Source organism: Humulus lupulus, chromosome 6, assembly GCF_963169125.1.
Source record: "Humulus lupulus chromosome 6, drHumLupu1.1, whole genome shotgun sequence".
Lineage (NCBI taxonomy): Eukaryota > Viridiplantae > Streptophyta > Magnoliopsida > Rosales > Cannabaceae > Humulus > Humulus lupulus.
Window position 1 is genome coordinate 2,783,474 of NC_084798.1, and position 23,600 is coordinate 2,807,073.

A 23,600-nucleotide genomic window follows, 5' to 3' on the forward strand; every position below is an offset into this window, starting at 1 on the left:
ACTGCTTTTTCTCTTTAGTGTTTATAATAGTTTTTGTAGGACGTTGGGATTGTACTTTTTAAAATATTTGAAACTGTACTTTTTAAAATAGACTAGTGACTCAACTGTAACATAGATTTTAGAAATCATGTGTTGTTGTGAATGCAACAGATGATCATCATGTACTTCCCAGAAATACTCTATGACCTTTGTATCAAGATGAACATCAAGAACTCTCCAAACAGATAGGATTTCTCCTCTGACACTCTTATGTCTTTGAGAAGCAATCATTTCATATTTTCTCACTGCAAGGCCACTCTTCTTATTTGCAATAATATCAGCTTCTGTGCAAACAAAATCATAGAAATCTTTTGTCTCATTCATGGCAAGTGACTTGGCTTTTGTTAGAAGAAGACTATCATCTTGTTTACCAGATGACCAGAGTGAGTTGGAAAGAACATGGGAAAGAATAAGTGTTGCTGCTTCTTTAAATTTCCCAGCTTTCTCAAAAAGATCTATTGCAGCTAGTATATCTCCTCTGAGCTTTGCAAGTTCTGCAGCTTCCACAAAATTTCCTGATCTTTCTTCCAATGACATAAGCTCATCAAAACAACCCAACGACCGCAAGAACTTACGGATTGAATTCATGGAATTAAAAGCTTCAACAAATCTCATCATAGATTTTTTGTTTTCAAGCTTATAATAGTACAGAGCACAACTCTCCAAGAATTCTTGTTCAGTTTTTTCTATTTCTGTGCCTCTACCAGTCACACCAAAGCCTTGTTTGGCTTGCTGTTTCCAGGATTGTATGTATTCCAAACCCTTTTCAAATAAGAGTCCTTTGGCACAGACTTTCAGACACTCTGAGAACAAATTTCCCTTGGCATAGGCATCAGCAGCTTGCTGGTAATGACCTGCCAGGGAGAAGCATTCCCCAGCTCTCTGCAACCCAAACTCGCCAAACTTGTCCAAATAAATTATGCCTGCACCAACCAATAATAGGAAATTCATTTAGATAAAATTACTAAATCTCATGGGAATTAAGCAAGAGCATGGGAATTTCTATACCTGCTTTCTCATAGTCTCCCGAGTTTCTATAACAACTCGCTGCAGAATCAAACTTTCCCACTGTTTGGAATATCTCAGCAGCTTCTCTAAAGAGAGATTTAGCTACTTCAGGATTGGAAGCACGCATACGATCAGCTGTAGTGTGAAGATCAGAGAAGAGAATGAGAAATTGTATAAATTCTGTTATTGAAGAATGTTACTGCTCAAGGAGCAAAAGGTATAAGACAGACTATATGTAAACCAAAAGGACACGTGTACCCTATACACTACCATTTACATATTAATTAAGTAAAGTTAAGTATAAAAATAATGATACTTAATTTGGCTTAACAGCCCCCCTCAAGCTCAGCGGTCTAGGCAGGACGGTGAGCTTGGATCGAAGAGAAACAGGAGTAGCAAGGGGCTTAGTGAGAGCATCAGCTAGCTGCTCAGCAGAAGGCGTGTAGCGAATAATGAGGGACTTATCAGCAACCTTTTCACGCACAAAGTGGTAATCGAGCTCGACATGTTTGGTTCGTGAATGTAAAACAGGATTCAAGCTGAGGTAAGTGGCACCAATATTGTCACAAAGGAGGATGGGGGGAAGAAGGAAGCGTGTAACACAAATCAGAAAACAAAGATCGAAGCCACAAGAGTTTAGCCGTACCATTTACAAGGCTACTATACTCAGACTCAGTACTAGAACGAGAAACAACACGCTGCTTGTTGGAGGACTAGGAAACAAGATTCAAACCATGGAAGATGCAGAACGCACTAGTACTCGAGCGATCATTCGGACAGAGGCCCAGTCAGCATCAGTGTAACAAAGCTCAGAGGAATCAGCAGACAGTTGATAGGACAAACCATAGTCAACAGTGCCAGACAGATAACGGAGAATACGCTTGACAGCGAGCCAGTGGGAATCCGTAGGAGAGTGCATAAACTGACAAGCCTTGTTAACACTAAAAGCAATATCAGGTCTGGTTAAGGTGCAATATTGGAGTGCTCCGACAATAGAACGATACTCAGAACCATCAGGAAGAGGTACCCCAGAGTGGAGAGAAAGAACGTGAGCAGTTGACATGGGGGTAGCAGCTGGCTTCGAGTCGAAGAAGGCAGCCCGGGCAAGAAGATCCAAAATATATTTGGACTGACTGAGATGAAGACCAGTAGGATCACGATAGACTTCAATGCCCAAGAAATAGTGTAAGTCGCCCAAATCTTTGATAGCAAACTCAGAAGCTAAACCAGCAATGAAATCTGAAATATGAGAAGCATACCAGGACTACTAATTAATTTTTTTTTTCTATTTTTACAAATTATAATAATAATAATAATAACATATGTTCAAGCAAAATGGAGAAAAAAAGAACAAAATAACATGATAATATGCACTTATTGTTGTTTTTTTTTTCTATACTCACTTTTTTTATTAAATAAACTATCTTAAATTTGTTTCAAAAAATTTCACAATCTAAACAAAATTAGTTTCCCTATTAAAAATATCAAGTTGCGATGAAAGTTAGTTAGTTATTTGACTAAATACTTTTTTTTTTGACAAAAATTAATAAGCAGTTCAAAAAATTTGGTGTGGCCGCTAATAATGGCAATGGAGGAACACAGACGTGATATAATTAGTTTGTTTCAATTTTAATTTAAAAAATAATTACAAATTTTTTTTTAAAATAAAAAATAATTCAAAATTTATTAATAAAATCTAAAAATATTTCAAACATTAAAAAAAATATTTTAAAATTTAAATTAGTTTTAATTGAATTTGTATATTTTTCTAGCACTTAGTTTAATTAATATTAAATAACTAAGAAAATGGTGATAAAGAAAATATGGGTGCTAATAATCTGATTGATCAAGTTTAAATCCTCTTTATTCAATATTAACAAAAACACTATATTTTACTTAATACTAAACCATCTATTATTATATTTTATAAATTAATTTAAATTATCACTTAAATTTTGTTTTTAACCAAAACAGTCCTATAATTATTTATATATTCCTATTTATTTTGATTTTCATCTTTCTTACTAATTTTCACTCCGTGGACAAAAAAAAATAGCAGGAAAGAAAGCAATTAAAAAATAAAGTAAGAATAAACATATATCTTAATAATAGATGTCAAGATTTACAGACCAAGGATACTAGCTAAAGGACTCAAAACTAAAATATTGTGCACTAAACAAATACAAAATAAATTATTCAGAAAAATATGTCCAGATAAAGAAAATATTAAATACAAAAAATATATCCACACATGTCGAGGGTGTGCCAAGGTCGTGTGTGTGTCGGGATCGTGGGTGTGTCGCTGTCCTTATAAAGAAAAAAATTAAGACCAAAAGATACACGAAAAAAAAAATTCAAACCAAAATAATATAAAACTAAGTATAAAAAAATGCAATATGTTGGTTAGGCATTACATTGCAAATAAGTATAAAATACACCATTATTCACCATTGAAGATGATTAAAGCAGAGAGCACAAAAGTAGCTAGTATAAAACAAGTGTTTCTATATCACTTACAACAACGACCTACACAAGTTTATTTATTTTAATCAATTTATTAATCTAACTTTTGCAAGTGCTTAAAATGCATGCACTTGTTTGGTTTAAATTAAAATAATAAATCCATCCTAATTTTTCTATAATATTAATAAATTTCACATAAAATTTATAAACACAAAATAATTAACAAACTATATTAATAATTTCTACATACTATAGAAAGAGATTATAAGTGTGATACAAATTTTGCTTAACCATTTAATCAACAATAATAAATGTGGAGAACAAAACACACATGATATATATATATATATGGGTGCACACTTAACGGTTACTACCCATAAATGGTTACTTTAATGTTAATCATTGGATTAAAATCAATGGTCCATATTTATAGTTGTTAATTAATATCTCTAAAAGTAAATTTTGATTTTTTTCAAATTTTTGGAAAGATTACCTGATGAAAAATGTGTATTTATTATGAAAATATAATATTGTAAGCTTTTCATTTTTTAAATGCATGCCAATTTCTAAATATAGCTATTGTTTCTCATTGGTTCGAAACACCATTAATTATAGTAAAAAAAAAATTAATTAAATTCGAAATTAATGTAGAAAAAAAATATTTACTTGTTGGTGACTTGCTATACCAAGTCACTATGTTGTCAAATCATCATAATTGTTAGTACCCATCTATGGGTAGTAACCATTGAGAAGTCTTCCATATATATATATATATATATAAGAATAAAGCAGATTACATATGTATAGTGGGTCTGCTCGGTGTGAAGGAGGTGACACAGAAAGACACCATCATGAAAAATACACAAAAATACACTTGGTTATATCAGAAAGTACAATTAGAAAATTTTGCTCCACAAAGCAAATCATATCATTCTTGAAGCATAAACATAAACAGTAGAAAAAAAAATGGAAAAATAGATAATTCAAACACTAAAACTTACGCCTGAGAGGTATGGGTCAGTGGCGAAGGAGGCCAATCGGCGTAGGTCACTAGTTGTCGTTTCCTGAGAGAAGTATAAAAACATTAGAGCACAATATGAATATAGATACATTGTTATATATATATATATGCGAGGAAGTGGTTCACCTGGGTTTAAGCGTAGAGAAGAGGCAATTGGGTTCGCGTGTTTATGGCGAACCAGCGTGAGGGACTGGAGAGGCTCGGTGTTAGGGAGAGAGAGCAGTTCGAGATGGAGTCGGCGTTAGGACTGGAGAGGCTAATATTTTTTTAATATTTTTTTAAATACTTACTATTATTAGCGGCGGACTCCCGTGTCCGTCGCAAATAGCCTTTATTCTTGTAGTGAGGCGACTTAGATGAAACCAGGGCAGATGGGGTGGGAGGCTGTGGTAATGTATAGTACTCAGAGGAGGGAAGAAATGTATTGAGATTAGTTGGGGAAGGAGATGGTTGGTAAGAAAAATTGGCTCGGTGGTAGCACACCAGAGCAGTATGGCCAAAGTTGCCACAAATCTGACATTGGGGTTGAGTAGTAGATGGGTGAGAGGGACGCCAGGCACCAGGAGGGCCAGGAGGTTTGCCCAAGACACCCGCAGCTAGGGTAGGGGAGCGAGGAACAAAAGGAGAAGAGGGCGGTGTAGAAGCAGGGGGTTTGGGGGAATAAAATGGGCGTTTAGGACGATTGGTATGGGTGAGATGTGTGTGAGTCAGATCCAACTGATCAAGGGCATTTTGAGATTGGAGCATGGCATCAATTTGTAATAATACTGGAATATATATTATATATGGGAGCATATCAACTTAATTAATTCAACTTTACAAAAAAAAAAAATACAAGATCCCACAAGTGTCTTGAATTAATTGATTGCTTCACTATACTTATTAGTTAGAAACTTGTAGCAACAGTTATGAATTTTATAAGTTTAGCCTATAGTTTAAGAATATTAATTATAACATAAGGTTTGATTAATATTGATATTCCTAGAAATATATTTATTATAACCTAAAGTTTATATAGAACCATTAAGAGCATGACACTTGTCATAATCATGTTTATTTAAGGATTTAAGTTTAAATAAAAGAAAGATCTAGAAACTCTAGAACCTTCGAGAACCATTAAGAGCATGATACTTGTCATAATCATATTTATTTAAGAATTTAAGTTTTTTTAATAGGATAGTTTTACTCCTCAAACTCTATAAATAGGACCTAGAGTTCAACCATTTTCTTCATTCTTCAACTATTCGATCAGAGCCTCTAAGGTGCTAGTATTACTATAGAGAACACTTAGGAAGTGAGAAATAGTGTGATTTCAGTATTAAGGTTTAGATCAATCCATAAGATCAATCAAGGTATTCCTATTCCTAAGTTCAATTCTTTATAATCATTTAGGGTCTGATTGGTTCGCGATTAGAAAACTATATTTTTGAAAAGTGAGATTCTAAAATGAAAATCTGAATTTAGTGACTAAAATCATGTTTCTGAAAATGTGATTGGTTCAATGTCAGTAAACTGTTTCTGAGTTTTAAAAAAATAAATCTGTGATTGGTATTAAATTTGAAAATATAACATAAATTGAATATGTGATTGGAACAGTTGAATTTGAATATTATTTTAATTTTATATATTTTATATACATAGGTTGTATAATATTAAATTTTGATTTATCAATAGATTTAATTAAGTAAAATTTAATTATATTGATAAATTAAAATTTAATAGTAATTATTGATTAAATTTATAACAATATTGCATTGTCATCTATAAAAATACCAGCACAACTTATTTTTGAATTGTGCATAAATGTCATAAAATGTTCCATAAACACCTTATTACTAGTGGGAATATACTCAAGTCATAAAAATTGGCAAAATAAAATAATAATAAATACAAGCAATGATACAAAGGATAGGAGTAGAGAGAACAAACAAATCCTGATTTTGATTTTAAGTTTTTGGAGAAAAAATCACAAAACAGAGAAAATGCAAAATTGTTGTTTTCTAAATTACAACATAAAATTAGAATTCTGATTAGGATATAGTTTTAAAAAAAATCTACCAATCAAATATTTTGGTAGGTCCCACAAATTTTAAGTTTTCAAAATCATAAAATCATTTCCAAATCCCCTACCAATCACACCCTTAGTTTCTTTTATTCAGATCCTAACTCTTGTGTTATGATTCTTGATTAGGTATTTAAGTTCTTGAAACTTAAGGTCCTTCTTAGTAAGTTTCTTCTTGATAGTTTAGTTTTCATATTCATCTTTATTCTTTTAGATTTTCACATTTTCTACTATTGGCGGTATATAGGAGTATTCTAATCCTGTTCTTGTTCCCAAATATCCCAGCTTTTGGTAAGGAAAATATGATAGATTTTATATGTTTATGTTTATGCTTATGTTATGATATATTTATGTTATAATAAGTATATGTATAGTATGTTTTGTTGTAACGACCCGATTTTTCTTAACTAGACCCACCGAACACGACTATGACTATCCGGGGTCAACTGGACCCTTACGGTCAACTTTGGTAAAAATCGGACGTTAACATTTGGTATCAGAGCCTACGTTACTTAGGCTCCTGTAGATCCTCACAGTATGCATATGAAGATCAGAAAGGCCCCAGCTACTACACTGTAAGTATATTTCTAAGTTTTGCAAGTATTTTTTTTAGTCTAACGATAATTATGGGTTTCGTAAGGACTAGATAATAGTGATGATGAAGAAATAGTTATGTCTGGCCGAGGACGTGGGGCTAAGGAAACCCGAGATTATTGAATCCAAAGGACTAGGGAAATAAAAATGAGCCTGAGGGTATCTATGATGAATTCGAGAGGCTAATTAGGCATATCATGGCAGTGAACTATGACATTCAAGTGATTAAGTGGGTAGAGGGCTTACTTGAGTGTCTAGAGTGTTTCGAGGTTCTAATGAGCACAATCTCTTGGTAGAGTGTTAGGGATGCTCTTAACCAGGCCTGGAGCGAGGTAGCTCACTTAGAAGGTTAAGCCCCAAATCAATATTCGGTTATGGGGAAGAGATTCCCTAGGATCTACTTTGAGAACATAGCCAAGAAAGTTAGGTTTAACCCTTTAGGGATCAAGAAAATAAACCATAGTAAGAAAAGGTGGTTATAAGGAACCCCTAAGCTACCCAGGGGAGTGATTAAGGAGTTGTCTCCAAAACTTAGGAAAGAATACGAGGATTCATTCCTAGTCCATATGGTAGTCTGTGACACCAACAGCAGTCAGGCCAGGGCTGGAATTGGGATTTAGAAGTTATTTCCTTTCCGGTTAGTGAGTGAACGGGGGGTTCTGTCCTTGTTCTAGGATATGTTTGCATGATTTTTATGATGTTAGATTGTTGTATTTCATTTATTTTCAGTTGACTACTTATGTATCGAAATCATGTAAGTAATATTAATGACAAGTTATTTTGCTCTTTTCTCCTTATTATACAATTGTATGAAGTATGTGAGGTTTGAAACTCAGTTTATATTATTGTTATTGTTCTCTTCGAGTTTTGGCTAGAATGTGTTAGGCCTTTTTCTCAATGGATAGAAGATTTATCGTTCATAGTTTAGGCCCTTTGGCTTAAGGATTTCAACGAATCGCGATGCCTCCATGAAGAGCTGTACGACGAAGAGTCAATAGGGCTCAGGCACCAGAAAACCTGAACCCGGGAAATGCCAACATGGATGCAGCTACGCTGTTTGGAGTTAGTCAGGAACAGACTGAAGAGATTGCTCGTCTTCGAAAAGAACTAAATTGGGCACCTAGGGTTGGAAGGCCACCAGCCCAGCAAGTTGTGGAAGTGAGGCCACAACAACTTGCTCAACCAAATCCGGTATACGAACATTTCCGAAAGCTGCACCCTCAGCCTTTCGAAGGAGGCATGGATCCTATGGAAGCTGAAGAATGGATGAGTTTTATTGAACCCATTTTTGAATTAATGCAGTTGGAAGACCGAGCTAAAGTATCTCGTGTTACATATATGCTGAAGAAGGACACTTGCATGTAGTGGGAGAACATGAAGCTTATCTATAATGTTAGAGTTATGACATGGGCAGAGTTCGTACAAGCTTTCAACGAATAGTTTTACAATGAGACTATCAGAGCTTTTAAGGTGGATAAATTTGTGAACCTGATCCAAGGAGATACCACTATAGCTCAATATGCGCAACAGTTCAACAGGTTGGCTAAGTTCGCTGGAAATTTAGTGGCCAACGAGGAAGCTAAGGTCGACAAGTTCATGAAAGGGCTTAAGCTAATGATTGCCTGAGATGTAGAAATGGCTAGTGTGGAAAGGATCACTTATGCACATGTCATATTCATATAGCCAATCTCTTATGCAATATGTTAGTTGATTCGGGTACTATCCATTCTTTTATATCAACGTGCATGATTGAGAAAATAGGAAGACATAGAGAGGTATTTTCGATGGCTCAGTACAAGGCCTTGTGAGGGCGGATTCCCCATGCAGCCGTACAGTGGGGTTATTCGCCAAGTCAATAAAGTCATCGTGTTTTAGCGGAGTGTACCCCTTTGGTATGGGAGGTGAGTATTCTCTGGGTCGTGGAGGCCACACTGGGATTAAAACCCCACAGATAACACGATGGCTCAGTTGTATGTTTTCAGTATGTTACGTAGCACTTTGACTTATGTGAATATGCTAGACGTGTTGCTCAGTTTGCAGTTTCTAGATATGCATTTCTGTTATGCAAAGTTTGTTTTGGATAGAAGAGTCATAAGTTGTAGCTAGCTTCCTTACTGAGCGTTATAGCTCATCAGTTACTCTGTGTGTAGGTAAGGGCAAAGCTTAAGGAGCAGTGCAATAAGCTGGAGGGGATTCTGTCTGAAGTATGCATACTTTGAAACAACCGACCTGCAGGGTTGTCAGGGTTCTCTTAATTTTTCCGCTGAGTCCGGTAACAATTTCATCAATTTCATGTTTACTAGTTTATCTAAAGAAAGCCATGTGGCTACAGACTATTTCTTAAGTTACGTTTAACTACATTTTGTTTTTAAAACTATGGGATCCCATCCAAATACTATTTTATTTCAAAGAACTCCAATGTAAAATTTTCCAAAGTTTACTTTAAAGTTTATTTAGTTTTTAACGTCCGATTTTTACCAAAGTTGACCGTAAGGGTCCAGTTAACCCCGGATAGTCATAGTCATGTTTACTGAGCGTTATAGTTCATCAGTTACTCTGTGTGTGTAGGTAAGGGCAAATCTTAAGGAGCAGTGCAATAAGCTAGAGGGGATTCTGTCTGAAGTATGCATACTGTGAAACAACCGACCTGCAGGGTTGTCAGGGTTCTCTTAAGTTTTCCGCTGAGTCTAGTAACAGTTTCATCAATTTCATGTTTACTAGTTTATCTAAAGAAAGCCATGTGGCTATAGACTATTTCTTAAGTTACGTTTAACTACATTTTGTTTTTAAAACTATGGGATCTCATCCAAATACTATTTTATTTCAAAGTACTCCAATGTAAAATTTTCCCAAGTTTATTTAGTTTTTAACGTCCGATTTTTACCAAAGTTGACCGTAAGGGTCCAGTTGACCCCGGATAGTCATAGTCGTGTTCTGTGGGTCTAGTTAAGAAAAATCGGGTCGTTACATTTGTAGTCTTTGGGCATATGTCTTGTTTAAACAACAAGCCCCAAGAATATGTTTTTAGTCGCTTGGGTATTTGACTTGCTTAGATAAGCAAGCCCCAAAAATTTATGATTGGGCATATGACTTGCTTATTAGATAAGGAAGCCCCAAGAAGTTATATTGGGCATATGACTTGCTTAGCTAGCAAGCTCCACAAATTTATGGGCACATGACTTGCTTAGCTAACAAGCTCCAATAATTTATGACGACCATTATTGTTATAGTCCTATATGATATATGTTGTTATAATCATACATTTTATAGTATATGTTTATGATATAGTCTTATGTTATGATATGTACGATTGTTAGTAGATTTTTCTTGCTGGGCATTAGGCTCACTCTTTTATTTTAGTGTGATGCATGAAAATGAACATGGAAGGCGGGAGGATTCTTGGTAGCTTGGCTTGTGTGTTGAGGATGAATGGACTGAATGGATTGCATGTCGATCGAGGGCCAAGTTATTTATGTTTAGTCTTTTAAAATATGTTTTTTTTATGTAATTTCAGCAATTAGTATTTAAAAGTTACGTTTTTATGTTTTGTAAACAATGTTTCCCATACCCTATGACATTTTATTTTATGCTTTTATGTTATTTTGTATTTGATACAATATCTATTTTGGGGTTTTAATAAAATTATGATTATTTCTTATGTATGTTTTCTCCATTAGTAGAAGTTGTGTCTTGTAGTTTTAATGGTCCAATGCCTTAGAAGTAGTTGCGTCGTTACAGTAATAATAACAAGAAAATTGGATAATTTAGTGGCGAGAGAAAGGATTTCTTAATTTCCTAGCAACGACTTTAACGACTCGATGGCTGAGATAGCTGTGAATAGGACTACCAAACCTGCAACACAAGTGGAACTGGTCGTCCAAAGATCCTTAAAGTAAACCCTTTTGAGAGTTTCCTTAGCGCGGTTGTACCAACGCTCATAGAATTCGTTAAGTGGTTTGCATTCGTCATTGTAGATGAAATTTTCCACATATATATTCTTGGGAAGTTTGTTGATCATGTTCGCCACAGCCATATTACTTTCAAGACAATGAGAAATGACTTTCTTCTCAACTAATAGTTCCACGTCCTCCTCGGTATTTATGAGTTTATCCATTAGCCAAATGTAGCTACAGATGGGAGTCTTGGACTGCAAATCAGGTTGACATTGTTCCATTATCATCACATTTAGCAAAAAGCATTCTGTGTTATTCTGTATCTCCAAAACAGGAAGTTGAAGCTTGAGGGAATTCAAACATGGTATGAATTTGCACCACCGCCATCCTTGCTGCGAAACCCTAACTCTTGTTAGCGGTGTTGAGTCTTCTTTGGGTGGCGGAGGAGCAAAATCAACACCGACTTTGTCTAGCTTTGTTGCAGTGTATCTAAGATCGTAGAAATTTGTACGATAATGACTCTTAAAATTTTCTTTTGGGAGCCAAGACCTTCTGTACAAGTCAGTGAAGTGTTTTATTCCATCCAAGTGGTCTGAAGGAATTTTAAGTTGAAAGAATTTCATGGAAAGCTCCAGAAACGACGGTGAGTGGCCGGGCTTAGGGTTGGTAAAGTCGTATAGGTTCTGAAGAAAAGATAATGGAATCTGGTTCTCAAACATTACCAAGTCCTTCTTTGTCCAATATAATAACAATGGAGTTGACAATATGTAATCTTCTGGCCTTTTTCTTTCACACGTTAAGGAAAAGAGTTCAAATATGAAGCAAGCATCAGTGAGAATAATATCTTTGAACTCATTGTCATCAAGCTTTATGGGACCAACATATTTAGACCTGATCATATTTTCAAAATGTTCTTGAATGAACTGTGAGATTTCCTCTTTCTTCTTTGTAGAACGTTCATTAAGAAAGTTTTTCAAATAATAATTCTCCTTGTGACATTGCATTTCCTTCAAGCTTTCTTGGCCATGATGAAAAGGGCCAATGGAAACTAACTGAGGAGTGTAATGTTTTTCATCATCTACATTACGGAGAATTTTTGGGACTTGACAAATGATAGGTTCCTGAAATTTTAGCTTTAAAAAAAATTTATAAATTAGAGTACAAAATAATATCATTTCATTTATTTCTCTATATAAAACAATGACAAATGCATCGTGTATTTTAGGGGCACAATCTGGTAGTGTCATAAGTTTAAGGAACAAAAATACTGTTTATTTTAAATATTATCATAAAAAATTTAAAATAATTTAAGATGTCGAAATCATGATTCAAATTGCTTGTATTACACACGTGTTTGTTTCGATATTTATATGTGCGTGCAATAAATTATTTGCAATAATAATTTCAACATCCTGAATTATCTTAAATATTATGGAAATTTGTGTGAGAAATCTTGTGTAACTACATTATATGAAAAAATAATTAGTTCCAACTTAATTATTCATACTAAAAGTACCAATAGGTAGTCATTTTCCTATATATTGTAAAAGACCAATTTTCAATGGTAAGTTATCATGAGAGAGTTATATTTTGTGTAACTTACAATAAAAGGTTAAGCAGTCCATCAATAAATAACTTTCTAATTTTAGATTTTATTAATTTTGGAATTAAATATATAGATTTCTAAAAATAAAATCAATTAACTTTGAGATAATAAATTCTTACATCTTTAAAAATAAATATTAACTTTTACCTCACACAAGGGGATGAAAGTTTTGATTCTAATTTCAAAATAATTTTAAAAAATGATTAGCTTAGTATCAGTTTACTAGCTTATTAAGTTTTTAGTAAACGTTCCATACCATTCATTCTTCTTTTGAAATTTTCCATTCTATTCTACAATCTAAACTTCCACCAAAAAATTAATAGACAAAATAAACAACAATCGAATCAACAGTAGTCTCGTTAAAGCATGGGCTAAAACTACCCCATAAAAAGAACTTGGTAAAAAAAAAAAACTTAATATGAAAATCAAATTAATCACTATAACATATGTTACAATGATCTTGTGAGCAAAATATATATCTTCTATATAATAAGTGTGTAGATAATAATGGAAATTCTTAGTTTTAAATGTTTTATATTTTTTTTAATGTTAATTTTAATTGAATATTTTTATATTTAATAGAATATTCTTATATTTATTAACCGTAGTTTGTAAATATTTAAACTTAAATAAAATAAAATAAATAATTAAAAAAATTTAAAAAGATATTTTTGAGATATTTTACCATTGTGGTGATAATTATTTAAAAATAATAAATAATTAAACAAATTAAAATATGATATTTTTCAGATATTTTACAATGATAATTATTTAAAAATAATAAAATCATACGTTTTATAACTTAAATAAAATTTAATTAAACTTAAACTCACTTATTAGAATTATATCATATTAAACATATAATATAATCTAGATTGAATTAGCAACAAATTGTTTTTTTTTAAAACTATCAAGAAACTTAAATTTAAAATCCACGTATAATATTTAACATTACATTAATGTTGTCACTCCCAAATTCAAAAACTAGAACAAATATAAACTTAAACATAATATTAGGAAAAAATATTCATTAAATTCAATTGTACCTGTTTATTGTCATTTTTCAATAATGGGTGGTCCGAAGGCTGCTCGATATCCAAAATTTCCTCAGGAAAAGTCTGCAAAAATATTATATCATTTCTAAGAGCATGACTAATTAGTTTTGAAATAGCCTATTCCATATATTATTCTTTCAAAACATTCCATTAAATGACGAAGTCAGGATTTACAGCTAAGGGGGTCAATTCTTTTTTCAATAAAAAATATATAATGTCATCTAATATGATGTACAAAAGTAAAACATAAAACTAATATATACTTGTAAATAGCATTGTTATTTGAATGGAAAAAATTATGATAATTATGTTATATTCATATAAATATTTTTTTTAAATATATATTTATATATGAAATTTTTTTAGGTAGTGATTACAAATTTTTTTATTATAGAAAGTTTTCTTTTGAAAAATATTTATAAAAAGTACATATTTCAAGGTAAAAGAAAATAGTAAAGTATTTATTATAATAAGCCAGGAATCTCGGGATATTGAGGTTCTTAGACACAAACTAGTGTGCCAAATGATGAAAAAAATATGATCTATTTTTAACTGTCTTAACATTACAAGATATATAATTGCTTGAATTTCTGAATTTGAATTCGTGAAATAGAAAAATAATTGAAAATAAAATTTATATTTTTAAGATAAAAAATGATTGAGTAAATAATAATTTAAAAATTAACAATTAGAAATATAACTATTATTATGATTATAATTTATATATATTTCACACTAAAAGTATACAGACTACATATAATATCATTAAATTTAACAAAAAAAATCTGTTAAATATATATATATATATATCACTATAGTAGTGACTATTTTTAATCACTATCTATAAATGCTTTTAGTATTTTCTGAACATTTATAAGTTCCAACTTTATTTGTATTTTACATGATGGTGTATAATGTACATGAGAACTTCTACACATTTTCAAAAAATTTCAAATAATTTAGGATGTCGAAATCATGATTCAAATTGCTTGTTACACACATGCTTGTTTCGATATTTATACGTGCGTGCAATAAGTTATTGGCAATATGTTACAATGATTTTGTGAGCAAAATATATATCTTCTATATAATAAGTGTGTAGATAACGGAAATTTTTTATTTTAACGGTTTTTTTTTTTTTTTAATGTTAACTATAACGGAATATTCTTATATTTAACAGAATATTATTATATTTAACCATAGTTTGTAAATACTTAAACTTAAATAAAATAAAATAAATAATTAAAAAAATATATTTTTGAGATATTTTACAATGATAATTATTTAAAAATAATAAATAATTAAACAAATTAAAATATGATATTTTCAGATATTTTACAATGATAATTATTTAAAAATAATAAAATCATACGTTTTATAACTTAAATAAAATTTAATTAAACTTAAACTCACTTATTAGAATAATATCATATTAAACATATAATATAATCTAGATTGAATTAGCAACAAATTGCTTTTTTTTTAAAAAACTAGCAAGAAAATTAAATTTAAAATCCACGTATAATATTTAATATTACATTAAAGATATAATATATAATGTTGTCACCCCAAATTTAAAAACTAGAACAAACATAAACTTAAACATAATATTAGATAAAATTGTTCATTAAATTCAATTGTACCTGTTTATTGTCATTTTTCAATAATGGGTGGTTCGAAGGCTGCTCGATATCCAAAATTTTCTGAGGAGAAGTCTGCAAAAATATTATATCATTTCTAAGAGCATGTGTTACTTCTCACATGACTATGGGGATTATATTTTTCCTAATTTGTATAGAAAAATTTATTAAGGAGAAAACTAAAGTATGGAAACACAATTGCTAATTAACTAAATATTATAAATTTGATTAAAAAGTGAAACTATGACATAAACTAATTTTTATACAAAAATATGAGAAACTAAACCCATAAAACTGAAATTTTTTGCAAACCCATAAAGGCCATAGAATAACTTTTTTTGAAAAAAAAACACCATATTTTTGTAAACTTTATTAAAAAACTCATATAAAATGTAATTTCTTCAAAATTAAATTGGATGAATTGGAATTGTACCTCATCAGGGTGAGGATAACCACCAAGACCCATAGTGTACTCTGGCAATTGAATTTGTAGCTCCAAAATACTATTTATATATAATTTATATGCTATAAGGGGAAGAAAACAATGAGTTACATGGATTTCCCTAGCTACGATCTTAATTTATAGAAAAGCAAAAGAACTACGCAACAATTAAGGCAGTTCAAGTATCTTTTTTCAGAAAATAAAGTAAGAAAAGCCATTTGAATGAAGAGTAATCTTTCATTCATTAATTTGTTCTCTTCTACTTATTCTTTCCTTCCTTCCCTCTTTTCTTTTCTTTATTCTTTCCTTAATTCCACGTTTTCTTTCTTCTTCTTCTTCTTCTTCTTCTTTTCAAGATCAATCCAAAGCAAATAAAATAGCAGCTTCACACTAAAGACTAATTTTTTTTTTTTTGTATGGCATTGAATGAATAATGTTCAATTTATTATTAGAGTTCAATAATATATGGTTTGGGAGTTATGCTAGGATTTATGAAGTTGGTTCTGTAAAGACCTGAAATGTTCTTTGTCTCAGATTTGGTATTTGTTTCTATAGCAAATGATGATATTTTTATATATATATATATATAAATATTGCAACATTCCTTAGAATATATCAGCTTTGGTCTGCAGGAAGTTTTCTAATTTATTATGGTAATCAAATCATCGAGGTATATATTCATTGTTTACTGATTTGAAATTTATTGTTTCTGATTTTATGTATTTTTTTTATTAGCCATAAGTTGTTCTTATTACTGGAGTTTCCTGATACAATGACTCTCTAATTAGTGACTTGTTAAGCTTACCGTACGAGTACATTAAAATTAAAAATATAAAATAGGTTGGCATTGTTTGTAGATCACTTGGATCATGAAGGCCCTGCAGTTCTTGGTGAGACTTGCTTATATATCAATATGAAATTATAATCACTTGAGTTCCACTTATGTTATTTGGCCTCTGGATCTGGATTTTAAAAAACTGTTACAAATTAGAGTGTCAAACTAGCTTAACTACTATGATAGCTCTAGCATAGCCAATCAAATTAAAGTGAATCTAACCATTGTCATTCCATAGAATTTCAAGAAGATTTGTAGATGAAGAAACATGCAACTGATATTTATTGGTTTGGTTATTACAGATTAGATGTGTAGAAGAATGAGAGTGGGGAAGGTTTGACCTGCATTTTTCTTGATGTTTTGTTTTCCAAGACACTGTCAAATAGAACAATAGGTTTTTTCTTTGCAAATTGAAATTTCTTCCCCAATTCTCTCAAAAATAGAAATTTGAGAAGCATCTGAGAGTACTCTGTATTTGTAATTGTGATTTAGTTCTGAATTGGTGATTGATTGTGAGTGGATGGGACTTCATGACCACGATTGATGTATGATAGTCAGAATCCTGTGATCCGTAAGGGGAAAGACCGGGTAAGCTGTGCAATCCCACACCGCCCGAGGAAGGTCAAGTGTGATGATTCTAAGACTGTGTAGGTATGAGATTACACAGTTGAAGATGACTTAAATGGATTGATGGGTACTACCTATATCAACAAGATGCATCTTCTTTTCGGTGGCCCATCACTTGAGAACTCCAAAGTTAAGCGTGCTTGACCTGGAGTAATCTCAAGATGGGTGACCTCCTGGGAAGTTTTCCCAGGAAGCGTGCGAGTAAGGACAAAGCACGCTGGAAAGACTCGTGTTGGTTTGTAGGGCCACGCTGGAAAGACTCGTGTTGGTTTGTAGGGCTAATCATCATTCCAGGAAGTAGTCATAGTGACGTGGGGCGTTACAAATAATTTTTGGCTCAATTTTTTTTATGACTGTGTATATTGCAGCTATTTAGAGCATCCTGCAAATTTTCAGAAAATTCCGAATAATTTACATATTTGAATATATATATATATATTGATTTTGACTATTAAATGTATTACTTGTTATTGATGAGAGATCTTTAGCATTGGCAGACTACATCATGCACATCTTTTTTCTAATAAAATTTTATGAGGTGTGTTTGGTTTCCAGATTAGGAGAGCTTCCTAAGTATGAAGTGAGGTAATACTTCCAACTACTTATAAAACTTCCTTAGTATCAAGTTTCTAGGTCTTATGGTTTTCATTTGCGTTCTCTGGTGTTTGCACAAAGCTCTTTTTGATATAAGGATGAGTTGGTCACTTTCTTTCTAATGAAACAAGAAAACATATCATCTAGCACTAATTTAAAGTCAGCTGAGGAATCTCATATTAGATTTTGTAATCACTGATGTCAGTAATATCAGTTAGATAGTATGCTAGACTTTGATGAATGTTTTAGTTTTTTTGCAATGTGTAGGTATAATGAGATTATATTTCTTTGGAGAAATAACAAAAAAAAAAATTTAAGCAAAAAATGAGACAATTGTAAAGTCAAATTAATATTACAAGATTAGGTCCAAACGGTGGTTCCAAACCAAACTAAACTGTACGTAGATTCATGGATTGGTTTGGTTTGGTTTGGTTCGAAAGTAAAGAAAAACTACAACAGACCAAACACCTCTAGCAAAGAGATTAGAAAGTTGTATAAAAAAAAATGTGCACACAAAAGCTACTGATATCAATTCTTTAAGTATGTTCCACTACTTGGATTCCTCTGAGTTCTGAGTTAGCTTCAGCTGAGATTCAAAAAATCAGCAAGACCCTCGAACTGTTTTCAAAAGAGAAACCTGTCCACACAATTTGTATATTACAGAGTTCATATATACTCAAGCTCAATATATATCATGAATCAGAGAATGTGACAACCTTCCTTTTCTTTTGGTTTTGCTTTACTTTCCGGAGCTGCACTAGGTTCAGGATTTGTCGACTCGTTACTGCCTTCAGAAACCTCTGGCTCACCCTTGTCTGAATTGTTAATTTTCTCAGATGTACTGGTTTTAACACCTTCATTATCACAATCTGTGGTATGCTTGTGAAAAAACTTATTCAAGACACCTTCCATTCTTAGTTTTCTTGATTGCACCTGCTTAGCAAGTTCTTTCGCTAGAGATATGTCCCTGACAAGGTAACAGAAATAGAAAGGAATAGCTCCCCAAAATCAAATACACTAGAGAAAAGGAAACTCATCACAAACACAAAAAGTATAGTAAAAACCAAAACTAACCTGGCATCCAATGCTACAGAAAGTTGCTTCAGTTCATATACCATGTCGACCATATCTCGAGATGAGATCTTTTCCTCGAGTTGGGGAATGTATTTTTCCAATTCCACCTAAAAATGATGATTGAAGAAAATAAGGGGAAAAAAAAAACCACTGCAATGCATCCTATTTTCTTTACATTCTCATATGTGAAACAAAACAAGTGTAGAACTAGTAGGTTACCTTGATTGTTTGAGCATTTGATGTAAGCTTCTCTTGATCTCTTCCATTTCCTTCAGAGTTAATGGCTTCAAATATTTCCCAAAAGCATAAATTCATTGGTGGATTTTCCCCTGCTGTGAAATTTCTTGTAGAAACTTCAACGCTTTTTGGAAACAATGTTCTTACTATGTCATTCTTGCAACAATTGGCTCCCACATCCACATGTAAAGCAACAGGAAATGAAGACTTTGAGACATGTGTCCCAACACTTGCAACGACCATAGAATTGCCAATCTGCTCAAATGCTTTGGCGAGTACATTTAGATCTAAGCTATCTAAATATGACTTGAGAGCAACACAAAATTTTACAGGCAAGTGTTTAGTGATTCTAGTCATTCCCAGCAAATCAGAAAGTAAATCTGAACTCATCTCGAAATTCGCATGGAGCAAACAAATTATCAAAACCATTCTAGACACAAGTAATGAATATGACTTGTTATCTCTTGAGGGAGATGTGTTGATCCAATCAATCATATACTGCTCGTCGTGAAAACATTGATCACAAACTGAAGTAGTTCTAGATATGAGAGTTGAAAACCAACTGAGGTATTGGAACTTGACTTGATCATGGTATCAATCTCTTCATAGATGAGCCATTCAACAAAGGCTGATTTTGTTGTAATGAAGTAGCCCTTATATGAAGATGACCAAATCACAAAACGTTCAACAAGATACAAGAAAAAACCAGGAGATATTGGGTCACATTCTCTCTTACATTTTGCATTGTATGCATCCACCAAAACTCCATGAAAGCTACAAATAATAGATGAGTTTGGAAAGTATGACCTTCTTGATCTGTGCAGAAGCTCAAAGAATGCCTTCCATGGCAGGTTCTGGTTCATCCTTTTCATAATCATCTCAGATAGTTCATCATTGAGCCTGCTAGAGCCAAGAATGAACACTGCTATGTTTCCAATTTGCCTGTGAGTCAGGCTATTCCTCGAGTTGCAGTGTTCAACAATCATTTGTTTCAGAAACTTATTACAAACATCTGTTCCTCTGAAAGAAACAAGGTTCTCTGCCAATGATTTCTGCCAATCTAAAGGGAATATGTGTCCTGAAAAATCAGTTGACAATCTTATCAATTTCTTGAGATCATCTGAATTTTGACATGTTCTATTCAGATTTTTGGACTCTAAAAGAAATTGTGCAACCTCATTGATAAGATTAAGAGTCCTGCATTTCCTAGAAAAGGAATCATCACTACACCAAATACCCATTACCCATTTCCATAACACATGAATATAATACTGTTATGCTAGAATATTATATTGTGCATGAAAAAAGGGCGGTAATAAACACCATCCCGCCCCTTAGTCTTTTTTTTTTTTCAGTACTGAGAACTGAAAATTTGTGAGACCCGAGAGACCCTTCGGCCAAATCCTAATTTCGTTTTGCTTCTCCCGGTCGTCGAGCCTGATCGACTCGACTCTTTTCCCTGCCCCCCGGCCTCTCACTTCGTTTCGTTCTTCTTCTGTATCGTCGCTTGAATGAAGACACCCGATCGGCCCGACTTTCCCAAATGTCCACCACCGGCCCTTCTCCTTTCCGGGTCTGAATTTTTCGTGGTCGACGGGGAAGAAAGAAATGAATGAATGTTCTGAGACCCGAGACCTTCAAAGGCCAGGTTTTTCTTCTTTTCCTCTTCATTTGTTTATAATGGTTTTCATTTTATTTTCTGTTCAGTTTCTGGGATTTTAAATCTTTTTCGTTTTGTTTTTGAAATTGGTAAATAGAGTTCTGGTAAATCTTTGGTGTTGGAAAGCGTGGTGGGCAGAGATTTCTTGCCTCGTGGATCTGGTACTTCTTTCTGGGTTTCGTTTTTTTGGATGATTTGTCAATAAAGATTTGTGTTTGGTTACTTAGAAAGTGAAGGAATTGTAAAATGTGTGGAGGGTTTTTTGTTAGTTTATTTTGGCTAGCAAAATATTGGGAGCTTATCTAATTGAGCATACAGGAACTCGTTTGAAAAAAGCTTTGCTATTTTAAGCATCCCAACTGACACAAATTGTGGGAATTTCTTTCAAGTTTTCCCAATCTTTCCGAGCAGCCAAGCAGAGTATTTTAACTGTTATATTCAGCCTGATTGATTGGTGTCATGAATTGTGTATCTGATCTCATAATCAGAAGATGTGTAGTCAACTCATAAGAGTTAAAATCATTTAGAGTTTTGTATCCAATATCTCGAACAGTTCTTTAGTTTGTCTAACTAAAGGTCCCTGATTTCTAGGTATTGTTACGAGGAGGCCACTGGTGTTGCAACTTCATAAGATAGAAGATGGTCAGACTGAGTATGCGGAGTTTCTTCATGCTCCTAGAAAGAAGTATACTGATTTTGGTGAGTTAATTTTCTAATCTGGGAATTTCTTCTCGATTAAGACATTTATCATTCATTGAGGGTTTTTATTCTATTTGTTTAAAGATAATCTTTCTATTGTATTTTTTTGTTTTCTGCAGCTGCTGTGCGTAAGGAGATCCAAGATGAGACAGATCGTATTACTGGGAAATCTAAGCAAATATCTAACATTCCAATTCATCTGAGCATATATTCTCCAAATGGTTTGTACTTTCATTTCATATGGAAGTGCTTTAAGTGAGCTAATAATATAGAAATATTGAACTTTTCTTTTTATAATTTTTGGACAAGAAAAAAACATGTATTAATTATGAAGAAAAGAGTACAAGTTAAGCATAGATAAGTTATCCATACTGTAAAATTGCAACAGAAAGCTCCAATATCTTAGAAGATCAGAAAAGTAATACATCCTTAAAATCTATTACACCAAACAACTATGGGGCAACCCACTTTCAGCTTCTCTACCATGTCATTGAAAATTCTGTTATACTTGTCATACTTGAAGTTTTTATTTTGCGATGGTAACCTTGTTTTGCTGGCGACTCCTTGATGGATCTGCTGTGAAATTTATAATTTCTTTAGTCCATCTACAATGATCGGTAATCCAATCCACTAGCAAACTGTAAATTCTTATGGAAAGCATACTCTGTTGTCTGTTATATACACTTAAACTCTTCTCGTAAATTGTTACAAGCATGCTTTATTTGTGCAAATGAAATTGGAGATCACTGTTAGCTTTTCATACAAGTGTTCATCTTGAGCTTTATTTGTTTTCCTGGATTCTATGGATGATTATTCATATTACATTGCCTTGTTGATGAAACACTTCTATTCTACGCCGGTTTTAATTGTATAATCTATAATGACTAAAATCACGTTTCCTCTGGCAGTTGTAAACTTGACAGTCATAGATCTTCCTGGGTTGACAAAGGTTGTTGTAGGTAATAATTTTCTCTAATCTATATAATGAATATATAATATCAAGTAACAAATTTTGGCTGTTGCAGAGGGACAACCGGAAGGTGAGTACATGAAACATTTCTTTTTTATTTCTGTCTGTTCTTTTTTTATATTTTTATTTTTGAATTCGAAATAAATGGTGGCAGTTTTCCTAGCTCATGTAGTCACTTGATAAACCAAACACAGAAATAAATGGTGATACTGTAAATCTAGAAAAGTAAATAGATGTTCATTGCCTATTGTAGATTCTTATAAAAGGAAAAAAAAAGTGTTCTTGTTTTTAAGAGATGGAGGTGTGAGCCGTGAAAATGTATTTCATATGGCTTCTCAAGAAATTGTTGGTATTTTTTTACCCATCATCTCTAAAAACATCTGCCAAATCCAGTATCACCACCATCAAAATATTAGATACTGCAAGAGTATCTACCAAGTCATGAGCTCCAAATCAATTATATATTGATGCAAAAAGATTCATTTTTTTTCTTCTTTTTTCTGGGAAACTAATTAATATTATTATTATTATTATTATTCCTCCCCTCTTAAGTTGCAAACTGTTTGGGCCAGTGCAATTATTATTATTATTATTTTTTTTAATTTCATCATCTAAGAAACCAATTTATTAAATGAAGCAATGGAACTTCACATTTTAGGATGAAAATATTCATGTTCTTTCTTCTAGAACTCAATTTTGTGAATAGGGCAATCATCTATCTGGGTTTTGGATTAAATTGCTACTTTCTTACATGCCATTGCTTCAGTGGTTGAAAAGCTTTCATAAAGAAGGGCCAACAGTCAGTTTTATCTAGTATTTTTATATGCACCAATATGCGTTTGTGTCTTAAAAAAATGCAATGCAGTTGTTCCTATCAATTTCTTAGATTGTAAAAATTGTGGAGTTCTACCCCTATGTCAGTTGCAATTTCTACCTCAAGGGGAAGGATATCATTTACCTTATACAACTGTCTTTCTAAGTTCTAACAAAATATGCCTTACCAAGCTATTAACAGAAGAATCTAACTGCTTTTTCTCTTTAGTGTTTATAATAGTTTTTGTAGGACGTTGGGATTGTACTT

The 23,600-nt window shown here is 32.5% G+C and overlaps 2 protein-coding genes and 1 long non-coding RNA gene across 3 annotated transcripts; 1 reads left to right on the forward strand and 2 right to left on the reverse strand.

Moving 5' to 3' along the window:
• Window positions 1–21: 21 nt before the first annotated feature.
• On the reverse strand, window positions 22–5,275 carry LOC133783632 (uncharacterized). Its single transcript, XM_062223280.1, has 4 exons — window positions 4,658–5,275; window positions 4,512–4,574; window positions 1,048–1,182; window positions 22–962 (listed from the first exon to the last, which is right to left on the reverse strand). Exons 3-4 carry the CDS (start codon window positions 1,172–1,174, stop codon window positions 22–24), a joined length of 1,068 nt encoding a protein of 355 aa, XP_062079264.1. The 5' UTR covers window positions 1,175–1,182; window positions 4,512–4,574; window positions 4,658–5,275.
• Window positions 5,276–10,946: 5,671 nt separating this feature from the next.
• LOC133781393 (uncharacterized) lies at window positions 10,947–13,800 on the reverse strand. Its single transcript, XM_062220365.1, has 2 exons — window positions 13,733–13,800; window positions 10,947–12,213 (listed from the first exon to the last, which is right to left on the reverse strand). The coding sequence occupies exon 2, from the start codon at window positions 12,082–12,084 to the stop codon at window positions 10,975–10,977; it is 1,110 nt and encodes a 369-aa protein (XP_062076349.1). The 5' UTR covers window positions 12,085–12,213; window positions 13,733–13,800; the 3' UTR covers window positions 10,947–10,974.
• Window positions 13,801–20,435: 6,635 nt separating this feature from the next.
• LOC133781396 (uncharacterized) lies at window positions 20,436–22,589 on the forward strand. The gene is made up of 4 exons (XR_009870074.1): window positions 20,436–21,011; window positions 21,442–21,549; window positions 21,669–21,770; window positions 22,458–22,589. It is a non-coding gene; the product is annotated as an uncharacterized LOC133781396 (long non-coding RNA).
• The last annotated feature ends 1,011 nt before the right edge of the window (window positions 22,590–23,600 follow it).

Coding starts and splice junctions, on each gene's coding strand:
- LOC133781393 (XM_062220365.1), bottom strand. CDS start 12,084: ATGCAATGTCACAAGGAGAATTATTATTTGAAAAACTTTCTTAATGAA.
- LOC133783632 (XM_062223280.1), bottom strand. CDS start 1,174: ATGCGTGCTTCCAATCCTGAAGTAGCTAAATCTCTCTTTAGAGAAGCT. Junction 963..1,047: donor GGGAGACTATGAGAAAGCAG/GTATAGAAATTC, acceptor TGGTTGGTGCAG/GCATAATTTATTTGGACAAG.